The sequence below is a fragment of the Heteronotia binoei genome, chromosome 11 (assembly GCF_032191835.1).
Source record: "Heteronotia binoei isolate CCM8104 ecotype False Entrance Well chromosome 11, APGP_CSIRO_Hbin_v1, whole genome shotgun sequence".
In the NCBI taxonomy this organism is placed as follows: domain Eukaryota; kingdom Metazoa; phylum Chordata; class Lepidosauria; order Squamata; family Gekkonidae; genus Heteronotia; species Heteronotia binoei.
In genome coordinates, this window is record NC_083233.1 from 78,347,827 (window position 1) to 78,364,005 (window position 16,179).

The window sequence follows — 16,179 nt, forward strand, 5'->3', positions numbered from 1 at the left end:
CAGTTTTGCCCCCAAACCAGAGCATCACTGAGTAACATCCCTGGCATGATATCACTTCCAGGTACATATTTGCAGAAGGAACATCCCAGAATGCCCCCACAATCCCTCCGCTGGTGAGGCAAGGAGACCCAGCAACCCTAGGCTAGACAGGTGAAGGGCTTTCTTGGTCGTGGCACCAAAACTTTGGAACTCTCTCCCCAGAGAGATCTCTATGGCTGCCTCTAACGGGGTCTTCCACCAGCAGGTGAAGACTTTTTGCTTTTATTTGGCTTACCCTAAATAACTGTTATTGGCCCTTCTCCCTCGTTCTGGTGCTGTATGTTGATGCGTTTTTACCTAATTATTTTACAATTGTTAAAATGTTTTTAATGATTCCAATGTTTTTATGTTTGCTGATTTGGGAACACTGACTGGTTGGAAAGAAGAAGAAGACTGCAGATTTATACCCCGCCCTTCTCTCTGAATCAGAGTCTCAGAACAGCTTACAATCTCCTTTATCTCCTTTCCCCACAACAGACACCCTGTGAGGTGGGTGGGGCTGAGAGAGCTCTCCCAGAAGCTGCCCTTTCAAGGATAACTCCTGCTATAGCTATGGCTGACCCAAGGCCATTCCAGCAAGTGCAAGCGGAGGAGTGGGGAATCAAACCCGGTTCCCCCAGATAAGAGTCCGTACACTTAACCACTTACACCAAACTGGCTCCCCAGAAAGGCACCAGTTTGGCCAGGGAACCTGGAGAGGGGTTTGGGGGGTTTTTTTGGTGGTCATCTTTCGGGTGTGGGACAGGTGTCACTGGGGGTGTGTAGGGAGAAGTATTTATGGATTTCCTCCATTGTGCAGGGGGTTGAGGACCCGGGAGTTCCCTTTCAACTCTATGATTCTATGGCCACTTCCTAAAACACTAGCCCAGTAGAAAGAAGATGATATTGGATTTATATCCCGCCCTCCACTCTGAAGAGTCTCAGAGCGGCTCACAATCTCCTTGACCTTCCTCCCCCACACCCTGTGAGGTGGGTGGGGCTGGAGAGGGCTCTCACAACAGCTGCCCTTTCAAGGACAACATCTGCCAGAGCTATGGCTGACCCAAGGCCATTCCAGCAGGTGCAAGTGGAGGAGTGGGGAATCAAATCCAGTTCTCCCAGATAAGAGTCCGCACTCTTAACCACTACACCAAACTGGCTCTCCAAAAAGCCTAGAAGCTTTTCCTTTCACATCCTGGATTTCCACAATTAAGGAGGGATTATCAGGATCAGACTTGACCTCTATGGCCTGGCTTTTCGGAATCTTGAGCCTCTCTCCACCCGTCTGCTCCATCCCACTCCCAATATTCTTGGACTGACGCATCAGCTTGATCACTGACCAGTAGCAACCGTGCTTCACACCACCCTTTCTGCATGAAGTCCTAGACCCTGGGCAAACAAATCCTGGCCATACCCCTGCTCTCTCATCTTCCAGATCCTTAGTCTTTATACATTTGACTGCCTGTGCCCCAACACCAACAGGAAGAACACGCAAGCTTGCAGTGCGAAGTTGTAGAGTTCGGCCAAATCTGCACCAAGAAATTCCGCTCACCGCTCGACTGAAACATCTCCTGAAGCTCAGCACTAGCAGAAATTAAACAGACAAGGCCACAATAAGAGCAGAACACTTACTTTTTAACTTTGGGATATTTCATCTCCGAAATCGCATTGGTGGCATCGGTCTGTCTTTCCTTCAGATGGCGGGGCCACATGTTGTCCACCCAATCGACTAAGTCCACCTGAAAAAGCAATAGGAGTCAAGAGTGAGGCCATAAACATCAGGGAAAGGTCTCTTTTCGTGGGTTAAAGAAAATTAAGTCTCTGGCCCAACCAGTCCAAACGGTGCACCAAACCCGCCCAAATTTTGCAACCAGCACAGGATATACAAATGAAATACCCCAGCAATGACTGGCATGTTTTGATTAGGCTCTTGGGTGGGTTTCAGTTTATTTTCCCTCCATTTACTTTTGCTTCCCTCTCCCTCTTTTGTCTCTACGTCAAATTTTGGATTGTAAGTGCCTTGGGGCAGCGACCTCCCTTCTGCCTTCCATCTAAGAATCTCTCTCGCTCTACCTCATATTGCTTCTTAACTTATTCATTCTAAACGGATTACCAAAATATAGAAAAAGCTAGACCCCATTTGAACAGCTGCAAAAATCTATCACAGGTGTATAAAATTTTTGCAGCTAAAAGAGTGATAGGTCTGCTATTGTTTTCTAAGAGGTAATGTCAAGACAAAGCAGATGGTGGCCAGAGACAGGGCTTTTTCAGTGGTGGCATCTCATCTTTTGAATACTGTCCCCCTTGAAGCTTATTCATTGCCTACCTTCTTCTCCTTTGGGCACCAGGCCAAAACACTGCTTTAACCCAAGTTCCATCTTTAAGCTATTTTTAATGGTCTACTTCTAATCTTTGTTTTATTTATTTCATTTGGAGGCCTCTGTTTTATGCAGTGGCTTGTTTTCAATGGTTTCTCTCTAATTGATTATTTTATTCTATTTCTTTACTTTGGAAACTGCCTTGAGAAGGTAGCAACTAATCACTGTTGAGATCTACAGTACTGACCTAGAAGGACTTTTAACGGAGTGGCCGAACTTGCTTAATGTAAGAGCCACACAGAATAAACATCAGAGCTGCAAGACATGAATGTCAGATGAGGGAGGGAAGGAGGAAGATAGTTGGGGAGGGAGGGAGAAGTGGAAAGAAAGCAACTTTAACTTTAAATGCATTCTCTAAGCTGCTGGCTGGCTTGGCAAAGTGATTTAAAGAGACAAATGCCTTCTCCAAGCTGGCCGTGGGGGTTTCAAGAGCCACACGATATATGTGAAAGAGCCACATGTGGCTCCAGAGCCACCGTTTGGCCACCCCCTGATCTTTAGTCTTATCCAACAAAGCAGTGGATATTCTCAGAACCCATGTGTCTACCTAATTCCACTCAAACACTCAACAAATGGGCACCTTTTCAAGCTTCCCCTGGATTTGTCCTGTTAACTTTTTAATTTCCTTGTAGACGTCATACTTGTATTTCAAAAAATCAGGAGTCTCTTTCCGCCGTGGAGTTCAGGGTGGCACACGCAGCTCTCTTATCTTGCCTCCTACCTTTAACCCTCCCGACAACTCTGTGAGGTAGGTTAGGCTAAGTGACTGTCCCAAGATAGATCCAGGTAGGTAGCCACGTCGGTCTGAAGCAAAAGAATAAAGTTACAGTCCGGCGGCCCCTTTAAGACCAACAAAGTTTTATCCAAGGTACGAGCTTCCGTGCGCAAGCACGCTTCTTCAGATAAAATCGGATATCTGAAGAAGCCTGCTTGTGCATGAAAGCTCACACTTTGAATAAAACTTTGTTGGACTTAGACCAATTCCCCGCTAGCCTTCTGCTGCTCTCACGTTCCTCTTCTCTGCGGGGCTTCTGTTGGGTTTCAGTCTTAACCACTACACCAAACTGGCTCTCCAAAAAGCCTAGAAGCTTTTCCTTTCACATCCTGGATTTCCCCAGGGCTGCAACTCACTTCGTCTTTTTTTGTGCAGCAAACAGAAACCGGAGTTTAGAGGATCTCGTTTGCTGCACAAAAGAGGCAGAGCGAGCTGCAGCCCCGAGGCAGACAGTGTGAAATCCGACAGAAGCCCCCCAGAGAAGAGGAGCGGCATAAGAGTAGCGGGGAATCGGTCTTAAAGGCATCACTGAACTCTAACTGTATTCTGACTGTCCTAAGGTTCCCCAGTGAGTTTGACAGCTGATTGAAGTCTTGAATCTGGGCCCTTTGCTCCTGGTCTCAATACTCTACCTCAGGGGTCCTCAAACTGCGGCCCGCTGAGGACGTTTATGCGGCCCGCCGGGTTATGGCAAAATCAGACCGAAAGTGACGTTCGACCTAAACTCGCATTAGCAACGCACACTTCCGGCACTGGGCTGAGGCGGCGGAGACAGAGTGTGAGGTGATACCGAGGTGAGGTGAGTTCCCAGGCTGGGGTGTGTGGTGTGGGGAAGGGAGAGAGATACAGAAGACGGAGAACTGATGGCCCACGGCCTTGTACAGTAACGGCAGTCTGGCCCTCCAACAGTCTGAGGGACAGTGAACTGGCCCCCTATTTAAAAAGTTTGAGGACCCCTGCTCTACCTGCTACCCCGCACGAACCAAACATCCCATCACATGCTCACAATGAATGAAAAAGCCCAAAATACACGAAGGAAATGCCAACACACCACATTGGGGCGCTTGACGATGCTTGCCAACTTTGTGTGGCTGAATTCCAGGCTGATCACGTTGTAGAGTTTCTCACGTTCAGCCTCCGGTGTTTCGTAATAGCGCACAAACTGGGACATGCTCATCTCAATGCCCTTTTGCGTGTTCACATCCATCACATCCACGATCCGACGGCTCCCTGGAAAATGTTGGACACACATTGAGGACAAAATAACCAGAAGTTCTCCTGCACCGCAAGACCAAGAAATAAATAGCCAAGTTGCTTACAGCCAGAGGTGGAATTCTAGCAGGAGCTCCTTTGCATATTAGGCCACACACCCCCAATGCAGCCAATCCTCCAAGAGTTTACAAGACTCTTTTTTCTAAGCTCTTGGAGGATTGGCTACATCAGGGGTGTGTGGTCTAATATGCAAAGGAGCTCCTGCTAGAATTCCACCCCTGCTTACAGTTGTATTGGTGCAAAAGCCAAAAAGCACCATTCATATAATACCTTAATTAGGACCAACCCAAAGACACACAATAGTGTGTGAGCTTTTGGGATCCCCTGAATTCTTCAGCAGACCAAACATTACAAAATAAAAAGAGGGAAAGCAGATATTTCAAGACATCACTATCCAAGATATGGTAGAACTTTTGAAAGACAACGATTATTAAGAATTCTATGGAACTTGCTCTGACCTGGATAGCCCAGGCAAGCCCAATCTTGTCAGCTCTCAGAAGTGAAGAAGGCCAACTCTGACAAATACTTGGATGGGAGACCTCCTTAGAATACCAGAGTTGGGAGGCAGGGGCAGGATTTATCCATCCACCTTTTTGAATATCCTACATGCCCCCCAGTAGGGGTCAGTCACCAGAAGTCGCCATAACTTCCAGGTGCATGAACTCATATAAAAAACTAGACAAAAGTTCTGCAGAACTTGAAAAATTGCACTCACATGTTTTAGAGTTAGCCCTAAGAAAGACAGTACATCGACGGTGTTTTTAGACAAATAAAAGAGTCAGAACTTCAGTCTTTCAAGGGAAATGAGGCAACTCCTTCCTCTTTCACGGCTGTCTCTGGGGCTAGGTCAGGTGGTATTTCTCTTGGCCCCAGATTGTACTTTGGGGTGAAATGTGACCACCCGCAACTGCAGGGAAGAGGGAATAACCTTCTTAAACAGCCCCCTGACCTCTAGCAGGAAAATACCTAAATCAAGTGAGGAATAAACAGAATGCAGCTTTGTACCCACCAGAGGGCATTCAAGAACACAGGAGAATCTAGTCATCCAGTTTCCCTGCTCCACCACCCTGCAAAGCCACAGGCCTGGCTGCCTTGAAGAGCAGAAGCCTGTGGTTCACACATTGCCTAGAACTGTGAGAGAACTCCACGCCATGTCCTAAGAAATAAATGCACTAAATGCACCTGAGAGTCCAAAATATCCACCTACAAAGGAGGAAACCTGTTCTGTCTCTGCACATTCCTGCTCTGGTTTTGCCTCCTTCCACTCAAGCTTCACTTGGGCAGCTAACAGGGGCATGGTATAAAACCTCCAGTGGCTTCTGAAAGACGATACTGATGATGATGATATTGGATTTATATCCCGCCCTCCACTCTGAATCTCAGAGTCTCAGAGCGGCTCACAATCTCCTTTATCTTCCACCCCTACAACAGACACCCTGTGAGGTGGGTGGGGCCGAGAGGACTCTCACAGCAGCTGCCCTTTCAAGGACAACCTCTGCCAGAGCTATGGCTGACCCAAGGCCATTCCAGCAGCTGCAAGTGGAGGAGTGGGGAATCACACCCGGTTCTCCCAGATAAGAGAGCTCTGGCTGACCCAAGGCCATTCCAGCAGCTGCAAGTGGAGGAGTGGGGAATCAAACCCAGTTCTCCCAGATAAGAGAGCTCTGGCTGACCCAAGGCCATTCCAGCAGCTGCAAGTGGAGGAGTGGGGAATCAAACCCAGTTCTCCCAGATAAGAGAGCTCTGGCTGACCCAAGGCCATTCCAGCAGCTGCAAGTGGAGGAGTGGGGAATCAAACCCAGTTCTCCCAGATAAGAGAGCTCTGGCTGACCCAAGGCCATTCCAGCAGCTGCAAGTGGAGGAGTGGGGAATCAAACCCGGTTCTCCCAGATAAGAGAGCTATGGCTGTCCCAAGGCCATTCCAGCAGGTGCAAGTGGAGGAGTGGGGAATCAAACCCGGTTCTCCCAGATAAGAGTCCACACACTTAACCAGTACACCAAAAGAACTAGAATGTCAGTCTTTCAGGGGAACAAGGTCCCTCCATCCTGCTGAATGCCTTTCTCTGGGGCTGAGTCGGGTGGCATTTCACTCTTTTTTTTTTCTTCCTACACAAAAAAATTAGAACTCACAAAGTACCCAGCAAAATACCTAGGCAGCAGATTCATTACAAAGGAAAGGTACTTATATGCAGGCCTCAGATGCAGCAGGAGCTCACAGAAGCACAGCTCCTGAACCTTTCTGAGGGTTCCCCCTCTTCCTCTCCACCTACCTTGTCCACTGAATAGTAGGTGCGGCTCCATAACAATCCCTGGATTAGGAGAGCGGGCAGCCAGCCAGCCACCATGGGCTTTGCCACATCCCCAGCAGTCCTCAATAACCCCTGGAGAAGCCCACGCCACCCTTTCTCCACTTATGTGATTTTGGGCGGCAGATGGCTTGCCGGCCTTTTGACAGGGAGGGCAGCTCAGGACAGCCCCTGGCAAGCAAGGCCTGCTTGGGCTGGGTGGATCTCTAGCAAGCCCAAGCAGGCCTCTCTCGCCCAGGGCTCTCCTTTCTTGCATCGGGTTGCTTTTGGCTGGGGAGGGTGGCATATGCTAATGAGTTATGCTAATGAGCTCCACCACCTATTTTTCTACAAGATGACCCCTGCTTATATGCACAATGCTTTGTTAATTTGAAGAACTCACTGCCACAGGACGTAGCGATGGCCACTAGCTTAGATAACTTTAAAAGGGCATCAGACAGATTTCTGAAGGACAGATCCAGCAATGGCTACTAGCCACAGGGACGAAATGGAACATCGATATTCAGAGAGAGTGTACCTCTCCATACCAGGTTTGGGGGGGGGGGCAGTTTAGCTTGCAAATCTGGAGGTATCTGGCAGGTCACAATGCAAAACAAGATGCTGGACTTGATGTATTCAGCTTATATTCCTAGTGAGGGAGGCGGACTGAGAGGAGGAAAGGCAATCCTTATACTTCTGCAGTTTTTTTGTGGTCCTTGATACAAAAAAAAGAGTCCAGAGAAAACAGGTTTCAAGATGATTCACCCTCTGCATTCCTACCTTACACACTTTGAACTTGCCTTCTGCAGCTCTTTGCAATTACGAGTGCAGTGGAGAGAACTGGTTCTCATTACAGGCAGGAAGCGATTCTGAAAAGCATTCCAAAACAACCTACTGATTTACAGAGATGCCAACTCTTTCCTTCCCCGACAAGGCACTCTCTCCTTGACAGTACTTCACAGCCGGTATCATGAAACAAGACCACCCCCCCTTTCATTTCTTTTGAGATTCAAATTATGTCATTGGGTCACGCTGCCCTTTCAGAATTAACCTGAGTGCAAAGACATTGGCGTACTTCCAAAGAACGCTTCAGATGTTATGCATTAAGGGTTCACAGTGCCATGCCTGAAGCACCCCTGAGCTGCTATTTCTTTCCACATGTGCAGTTGAATCTAGTTCACCAGCAGCCAAGCCACTGTGATCTAGTGGTTAAAGTGTCAGACTAGGACAGAGGTGGCCAAACTTGCTTAATGTGAGAGCCACACAGAATAAATGTCAGATGTTTGAAAGCCTCAAGACATGAACGCGAGGGGGAGAAAGCGACAGAGAAAGAGGAACGGAGGGAGATGGGGAAGGAGAGAGAGGTAGGAAGAAAGCAACTTTAAATGCATTCTTGAAGGGCCCTGTGACGGACTCAGGAACTTAGCCTGAGTAGCTGGGGAACAAGTTTGCAGCAATTGGCTGGAACGTTGCCCAAGCAACGAAGAAGTATCCATTTTTGAGGTTTGCTTAGCTGTGGAACACCTTAGTATTTGAGTCTGAGCCAGGGAGCCTTTGAGAGAAGTCTTCAGTATACCAGTCTGAAGTGAAGACAGTGGGCTTAGGCCGGGCAGTTGTAAAATCAACTGGACGAGGGGCTGAGAGCGGCCAGAGTGGCTGGGCTCCTTGTGGGAGACAGAGCTGAGTGGACTCTGTCTGAAAGAGGGAGTTTTCAAGCGGTTTGAAACTCTCTGTGGGAGATTTTGCCAGCGCATCAGACAATCTCCAAGTACAAACAAGATCACACAAATACACACTGAGGGGTGAACTGGATTCTGGTCGTCAGCAGGGTTACCCAAGACTCAGACCAGAGGACTACCTGTGGGGCTGAGACGCATCGGTATTGAGGGGTGCGAGTCCTGGAAGACAGCTAGCGTGAAAGGGTCTGTGAGGGAGAATACTGACACCAGTCAGGAGTTCTCTATGTGTGTGTGGAAGAGTGATTGCAGTTTGTTATTTTTATGATTTGGCACTGCCAAAGTTAGGGGAAACATCTGAAGTCACAGCATTCTGAGTGCCCAGAAGGCACAGACAGCCTGTGTGAAGTAGAGTCTAGTGGGACTCTGAAACCTGCCTGGTTTATTGTTTATTTTAAAGATATTCTGCCGAAGTAGTGTTATATTTTACCTCCGCCTGATTAGTCTCTACTCTCTATAATTGAATTATTCTGCTAACCAGCTGCCAACTGATCTACCTGTTTAATATTGAACAGTTATAATCAATATTATTTCATCCCTCTCCCTTGCCTTTTGTTCCTTAATAAACATTTTGTGGTTTTTAACTTTAAAACCATCTGGTGCCAATTATTAATAGTTCTGACAGGATTTCTGGGAGTGTTACTGAAGGATGGAGGGAAGGTGACGGGGAGAAATTTTAAAGTGGTCGCCCTCCCAAGTGAAGCTTCTCACAGGCTCCCTCACAGCCCCCCCCCCCCAATTATTGGGATGGAGAAGGAATTTAAAGAGAAAATGCCTTCTCAAGGCTGGCCAACAGGGTAGGATGGGGGGCTTCAAGAGCCACGCAATATGTGTGAAAGAGCCACATGTGGCTCCCGAGCCACAGTTTGGCCACCAGTGGACTAGGACCTGGGAGACCCAAGCTCGAATCCCAATTCTTTGGACTCTGCCAGAGTCCAAACAGGAAGGCAGCCCCTTGGGCCTCTTCCTGGGCATTGAAGGGCCAGTAATGGTGTAGTGGTTAAGAGTGTCAAACTAGTACTCAGGAGCAGGGGGGGGGTTTGTAGCAGGAACTCCTTTGCATATTAGGCCACATACCCCTGATGCAGCAAATCCTCCTGGAGCTTACACTAGGCCCTGTACTAAGAGTCCTGCAAGCTCTTGAAGGATTGACTACATCAGGGGTGAGTGGCCTCATATGAAAAGGAGTTTCGGCTACAAAAAAAAGCCCTGCCTGGGACAGCCAGATTCAAATCCTCACTCTGCCATGGAAAGTTGCTGGGTGACCTTTGGCCAGTCGCACTTTCTCAGCTTGTACCTACCTCACAGCATTGTTGTGAAGATAAAATGGAGGAGAGGAGAATGATGTAAGATGTGTTGGGTCCCCATTGGCGAGAAAGCTGATGGGTTTAAGCGCAATGTTGTAGAGGCGTGAATACCTAGTTTCTTCAAACATTACAGCACATATACAGTGTCATAGACTATAACTTGTGAAACAGCTGAAACCAAGAAATACACTTTTCCCTCGTGCCAATCCAGCTGGAGGGAAGGGGCCATGGCTTAATGGCAGAGCATCTGCTTGGCATGCAGAAGGTCCCAGATTCAATCCCTGACATCTCCAGTTAAAAAGGACCAGGGAGTAGGTGATGGGAAAGACCTCACCCTGAGACCCTGGAGAGCTGCTGCCAGTCTGAGTAGACAATGCAGATTTTGATGGACCAAGGGGTCTGATTCAGTATAACTTAGCTTCATGTGTTGCTGCTAAGGTGTCAGGAGCAATGTTCCCTCTAAGCCATGGAGTCTTGTGAGCAAAAATTCTACTTTGTGAGCTAATGGCATGGAAGTTGTGAGCTACTGCATAAATTAGTTTGCTCTGGGGCTATTTTTCCTGAGCCAAGAGGCCAAAAATCTGTGAGCTAGCTCATGCTAACTCAGCTTAGAGGGAACACTGGTCAGGAGAAACATATTAGAAAAGAGCCAGAGTCCAGCAGACTAACAAAATTCGTGGCAGGAGACGAGCTTTCGTGAACCACTGCTCACTTCTCACAAAAGCTCTTCCCCTGCCACAAATTTTGTTAGTCTTTAAGGCACTGCTGGACTCTTGCTCTTTTCTGCTGCTACAGACAGACTAGCACAGTGACCCATCCTGATCCATCTCTGAGGAGAAAGGATAACACGCAGGTGTACCCCAAGGCGGATGGTCTGGGCCTTGACTGATGGCAGAAAGTGGAATCTTCTCACTGACTTTACTGGGGAGTAGGCGAGTTAAGGGCAGAGCTAGGGACAACATCTACAAAAAGTGCCCTCCAATAAAGGGAAGGGCAGGCAAAGGAAGATAGGATCTGGGACGGAGGAACCCTGGCTGAAGGGGAACTAAGAGACTAGCTCTGCCTCAACCTGGGGCCTCTAGCATCGTTCTCCCTGTGTCACCATGGCAACTTGCTAGCAGCAGGAAACTCCGGCCTGGCCCGAGCAGCAGCACCGCACTGTTGGTAGCCAGAGAATGAGACAACTTCCTGTTCAGAGATCAGGCAATTCAAAAATACTGTTCAGGGCTTTTTTTTGTAGCAGGAACTCCTTTGCATATTAGGCCACACACACCCCTGATATAGCCAATCCTCCTGAGCTTACAGTAGGCCCTGTACTAAGAACCCTGTAAGCTCTTGGAAGATTGGTTACATCAGGGGGGTGTGGCCTAATATGCAAAGGAGTTCCTGCCACAAAAAGTTGTGTTACCAACCTCCAGGTGTGACCTGGAGTTCTCCATGAATTCCAACTGACAACAGAGATCAGTGCCCTCAGAAGATATGGCCTCTTCTGAGAGCTATAGCACCACATCACTAAGCTCCCTCCGCTCCCCAAAGTCCAAAAGCCTCAGCTTGAGACCCTGGAGAGCCGCTGCCAGTCTGAGAAGACAATACTGACTTTGATGGACCAAAGGTCTGATTCAGTATAAGGCAGCTTCATATGTCCATATGTCCTCCTTCTCCAGATCCTGTCCCCAGATCTACAGGAACTTCCAGCACCAAAGCTGGCAACCTTATACAAGGATGCGGTGAGAACTCATTCAGTCCTTTGTGGCTGCTAACTCAAGCCTGCCTTTGCGGTTTGAGAAATGCACCATTCAGGCATTTGCTTGGCTGGGTGAAGAACCGCTCACTGGCCTCTAGCCCAGTAGCAAGAGACACCTGGGTCTCAGCTAGCCAGCCAGGGCCTGCCCTGGCCTACAAAATGGTGGGAACAAAGGCGGCCGAAGGCTACACCTGCTCAGCCTTTCCAACCAGCCAGCTGGCAGAAGCATCTGCATTGCTTGGTATGGTATCACAACAGATGGGGGAGTGCGGTTTCATAACCCCAGAGGCCAGCCAAGGAAAAGAAAACCGCGGTTTCTCATCACCGGGGTGATCGTGACATGGCTATTATTTTAAAATTGACTGATTCTCCGACGGTGCGTAGGCAGAGCCTCCTCACTGCATTTCACAGCTAAAGACGATTCTTCTCGCTGAAAGGAAAACGGGATGCAACGAAGATGCAAGGGACCGCCTCAGGTGCTCTCCCAACTAACCGTGAGGTAGATTTACTGGAAGAGGAATATCGGAGTCACCCAGGGCTTTTTTTGTAGCAGGAACTTCTTTGCATATTGGGCCGGACACACACACCGATACAGCCAATCCTCTAAGAGTTTACAGGGCTCTTAGTTCAGGGCCTCCTGTAAGCTCCAAGAGGACTGGCTACCTCAGGGGCGCGTGGCCTAATATGCAAAGGAGTTCCTGCTACCAAAAAAAGCCCTGGAGACACTCCTTTTTTGTAAAAAAATATATATATGCTTACATTAAAGTTCTTTCACCTAGTTGAACTCTGGCAGCTCTGGATCATACAAAGACTGGCATCCCAGTGGGTAGACTGCATTGCTGCTCATACAGCTCCCAGCAACAGAACATCCAGAACACCAGCAGACCTGATAGATGAGCAACAGGACAGCTGCCTCCCACAATGGCACCCCACGCCCAGGCCAATCCATATAAAGCTCTAGGTCAGGCCCCCTCCCCAACCTTTCTGAGATCGTGGGCATCTTTGAAATTCTAACACAGAGTGATGGGCACAACCATGGCTTTTTGTATAGCAGGAACTCCTTTGCATATCAGGCCACACACCCCTGATGCAGCCAATCCTCCAAGAACTTATAGGATTGTTGAGACACAACCTACTGTAAGCTCCAGGAGGATTAGCTACATCAGGGGTGTTTAGCCTAATATGCAAAGGAGTTCCTGCTACAAAAAAAGCCCTGGGCACAACCACAGAACGGCTGCAACAAGAAGCACAGCCAACCACACAAAGGAAGCCCAATATATCCTTTGTTCTGTCCCCACCCCGCCACAATACTCCAGGCTGCGCAGTCCCCTCAATTCATTTTATCGTCATCCCTGTAAAGTCGGCTGGCCTGAGAGCGTGACAGGTCCAAGGTCGCCCACCGAGTTCCGTGGCAGAGCAGGGATTTGAACCTGTCTCTCCAGCTCCTCTAACCCCTACACCGCCATCCCAGCTTCAGAGGAGTGAATGTGTGCCAGGTCACATTCTCAGTTCAAATGGGGCCACAACACCCAGTCCTCTGCAACACGTCAAGTTTCTCCTGCAGACATCTGAAACTGATCCTTCCCAGCACCTGCTTCCGGAGATCTAGAGAGATGCCGACATTGAACTTGGGACCTCCTGCATACCAAGCGAGCGCTCTGCCACTGAGCCGAGACTCTCCTCGAAGCGCCCAGAAGTGCACGCTTTTACGCACAAGTCCAAAAAGCAGAGAGGAAAAAGAGCAAAGGCAAGCTACCCAGAGAAGGGCTGGAAGAGAACTTTGCTGAAGCTATACAAGCTTTGGACTGGTCAGTGCCTGGACCTCTGTACAACACCTTGAGTGCCCAGATAGAAAACTCTTTTTTCAAACTGTAATAAAAGATGCACTTCCATTAGCAGCGGCGGTGATGTGAAACCAGAGAAGCTAGATTGAGGCCTGCAGCTGTAAAAACAGAGAAGATTTCTCAGGGCAGTTGGGGCTGCCCTAATTACTATATTTAGACAGTGATTCACCAGCCGAGCTCCCTCCTCTCTGAAGTTTTCACAGCATTCTGCGTGTTTGGCACGTGGATCAGGCCCGAGGCTTCAGGAGGTATCTACGGAGGACCTCGTTAGGCAGCCAGGAAAGAGAAAACCGTAAAGTTCTCTTCCGGAGGAGAAAGGACTAGGACAAGGGGTCATTAAACGTTACCAGCTCAATTAGACTCTCACCACAGTCACCGAGAGACACAGAAGCGCTGAGCTCATAAAAGAGATCCTAAAATCAAGAAAAAGGGACCACACAAGAGGACAGCAAGGCCCGACAGATGTCCCAGCAGCCGGCTGCAGCTAGCAGTGGTGAAAGAAAGCAGACAACAGACAGCGAAGTCCAGTCCTGGAAAACCAGGATTCTATTTCCCTCTCAACCACAAAGCTCACTTAGTCGCTGTGGGCCCATGTCATTTTCTCTTGGCCTAACCTACCTCGCAAGGGTGTCTGTGATGGAACAATATATCTAGGGCTTGTTCCATTCCGAGAAAGCACAATACAAAGAAACTTAATATACTCCATAGCCTAGATATATGAACTTTGCTTGAAAAATCTACCCCCCGCCCCCAAGTTTTATAGCGAATGAGATTTGGGTTCATTTTTCTTTTTTTTGAGCGCCAAACCAACATATTCTTCCCTGGACTCTCAGCTCTGAAGACAGCTCTCAAAACCTCTTTGGAAGGTCTGATTAGTGGCTGCGTGGGAAAGGGCATTTTCAGTGGTGGCCCCTGTTGGTGGAGCAGTCCTTCAAAGGGAAGCCAAAGGGTGCTCTTCCCTAAGGTTTTTATCTTCTGCAAAATCTATTTGTTTCTCTTTCTAGTTTCATCCCAACAGATCCTAGCTCTTAAAATGAATTCCCATTTCCAGTCTGTCTCTGGACTGATGTCTGATAATTTGTTGCTACCATTTTAAAATATTTTTAATTAAGATATTATTTTTGCAAGTTGTTTTCAGCTTATTTCAGAAAAAAAACACCCAAGAGGTACAGTAAACAGTTAAACCTATCCTATGCAGTCAAGACGCACGATGACTTCTTTTAATTTTTTTCTAAGGCTTTTTCTCTGCCAGATTTCTAGGCTATTCTGTTGTAGTGTCCCTTCCTCCCTCTGTAAAGCACAAGATTATAACATAACCACAATAGAGAGAGAAGCTGCCCCACTTTTTCCATTGAAATACTCTGACATTTCTTAGCTCCACTTCTTTTTTTAGCACTGACAAACAATGGCAAAAGGGCAAATGTACCACCTCTGCCAGTATCTGTTCGAAGGTGGGTGGGGGAAAGGAACCTAAGATAAGACTCTGATTCTCCTTTCCCCCCTCTGAGACCATGTGCTGCCTGTAAGGAACTCACAAGCAACCACAAATGAGCCCCTTTCTTTAAAGAAGGAAAAAAAGCAAGAGAAAAAAGCGTGCAAGACATAGGCAAGAATATAAGGATATGTGTTACAGGGTTCAATCAACGGGCACTGCCACCAATACTTCCTTTAAGCCAGGAGCAGTGAAGCTGTAGCTCTTTCACAGATATTATGTGGCTCTTGAAGCCCGCACCACCTCGTTGGCCGGCTTGGAGAAAGCATTTGCCTCTTTAAATCACTTCTCCAAGCCAAGCCAACCAGAGAATGCATTTAAAGTTAAAAGTTGCTTTCTTTCTACCTCTCCCTCACTCCTCCCCCATCTATTTGTTTTCCTTCCTTCCTCTCTCTAACATCTGACATTCACATATTGCGGCTCTGGAACATCTGACATTCGTGTCTTGCGGTTCGTGAACATCTCACATTTATTCAATGTGGCTCTTACATTAAGCACGTTTGGCCACCCCTGCTCCAAGCTTTGGAGTCTTGCGAGCAACAATTCTACTTTGTGAGCTACTGGCATTAAAGTCGTGAGCTACTGCATAAATTAGCTTGCTCCGCGGCCATTTTTCCTGAGCGAAGACCAAAAGGTGTGAGAGCTGGAGGCTAAAAAGCTGTGAGCTAGCTCACACTAACTCAGCTTAGCGGGAACCCTGCTGCCAACTCTCTCAGGCCATGGCAGGCTAGCTCTATTGTGTGATATTAGGTACTAGTTAGATTTTTAAAAATCCTACCCCCAATCAGATACGGAATCAGTTGTACAAGATAGCAAGAAACCGCGGAATGAATATTATGCAAAACAGGAGAGATCATGCACGCTTCCTCAGCTGAAATAACGTGCAGAGCGCAAAGGATCCCGTTTTTCCAGGACTTGTCTCGACGTAGGGTTTCTTAGAATGGACTTCACAGGATCCAGTTTGCTGTCAGAACTCCATCTAGGCCAATGGCTTCCAAATTCTCTGCTCTGAAGAAGCCCCATCCACTTCAATTATCCCTGCTGAATAACTCCTGAGCACCTGCGACACGTGCGCTGTTCGCTACACAGCATTTTGGGACCTGTTTTATAGAGCCTGAAACATTCACTGGTTGTACAAGCCAGGCCCATTTGGGCTCTGCCATAATTCTGCTTGAATGAACTGTAAGTTCTAGAAAGCCCCAGCACACTGCTAAGTATGGCTGCCAGGAAAAGATAAACATGTGCTTTTTAATTCTGCTCTTGTAAGTTATCATGAGCCTTTCTTTTCATCCACAGTCAATTCCTCCACAGTCAAATTTGCTTGCTTC

General features: G+C 47.9%; 1 protein-coding gene across 4 annotated transcripts in view; it reads right to left on the minus strand.

Annotated features, from left to right (window-relative positions):
• Positions 1–16,179, minus strand: part of KDM2B (lysine demethylase 2B) — a 147,783-nt gene that overhangs the window by 114,212 nt on the left and 17,392 nt on the right. For all 4 annotated transcript variants that reach the window (XM_060250138.1, XM_060250139.1, XM_060250136.1 and 1 more), the window contains 2 exons: positions 4,223–4,401; positions 1,651–1,757 (listed from right to left, as the gene is read on the minus strand). In XM_060250138.1, the coding sequence (XP_060106121.1) occupies positions 1,651–1,757; positions 4,223–4,401 (286 nt within the window). The remainder of the gene's footprint in view (positions 1–1,650; positions 1,758–4,222; positions 4,402–16,179) is intronic.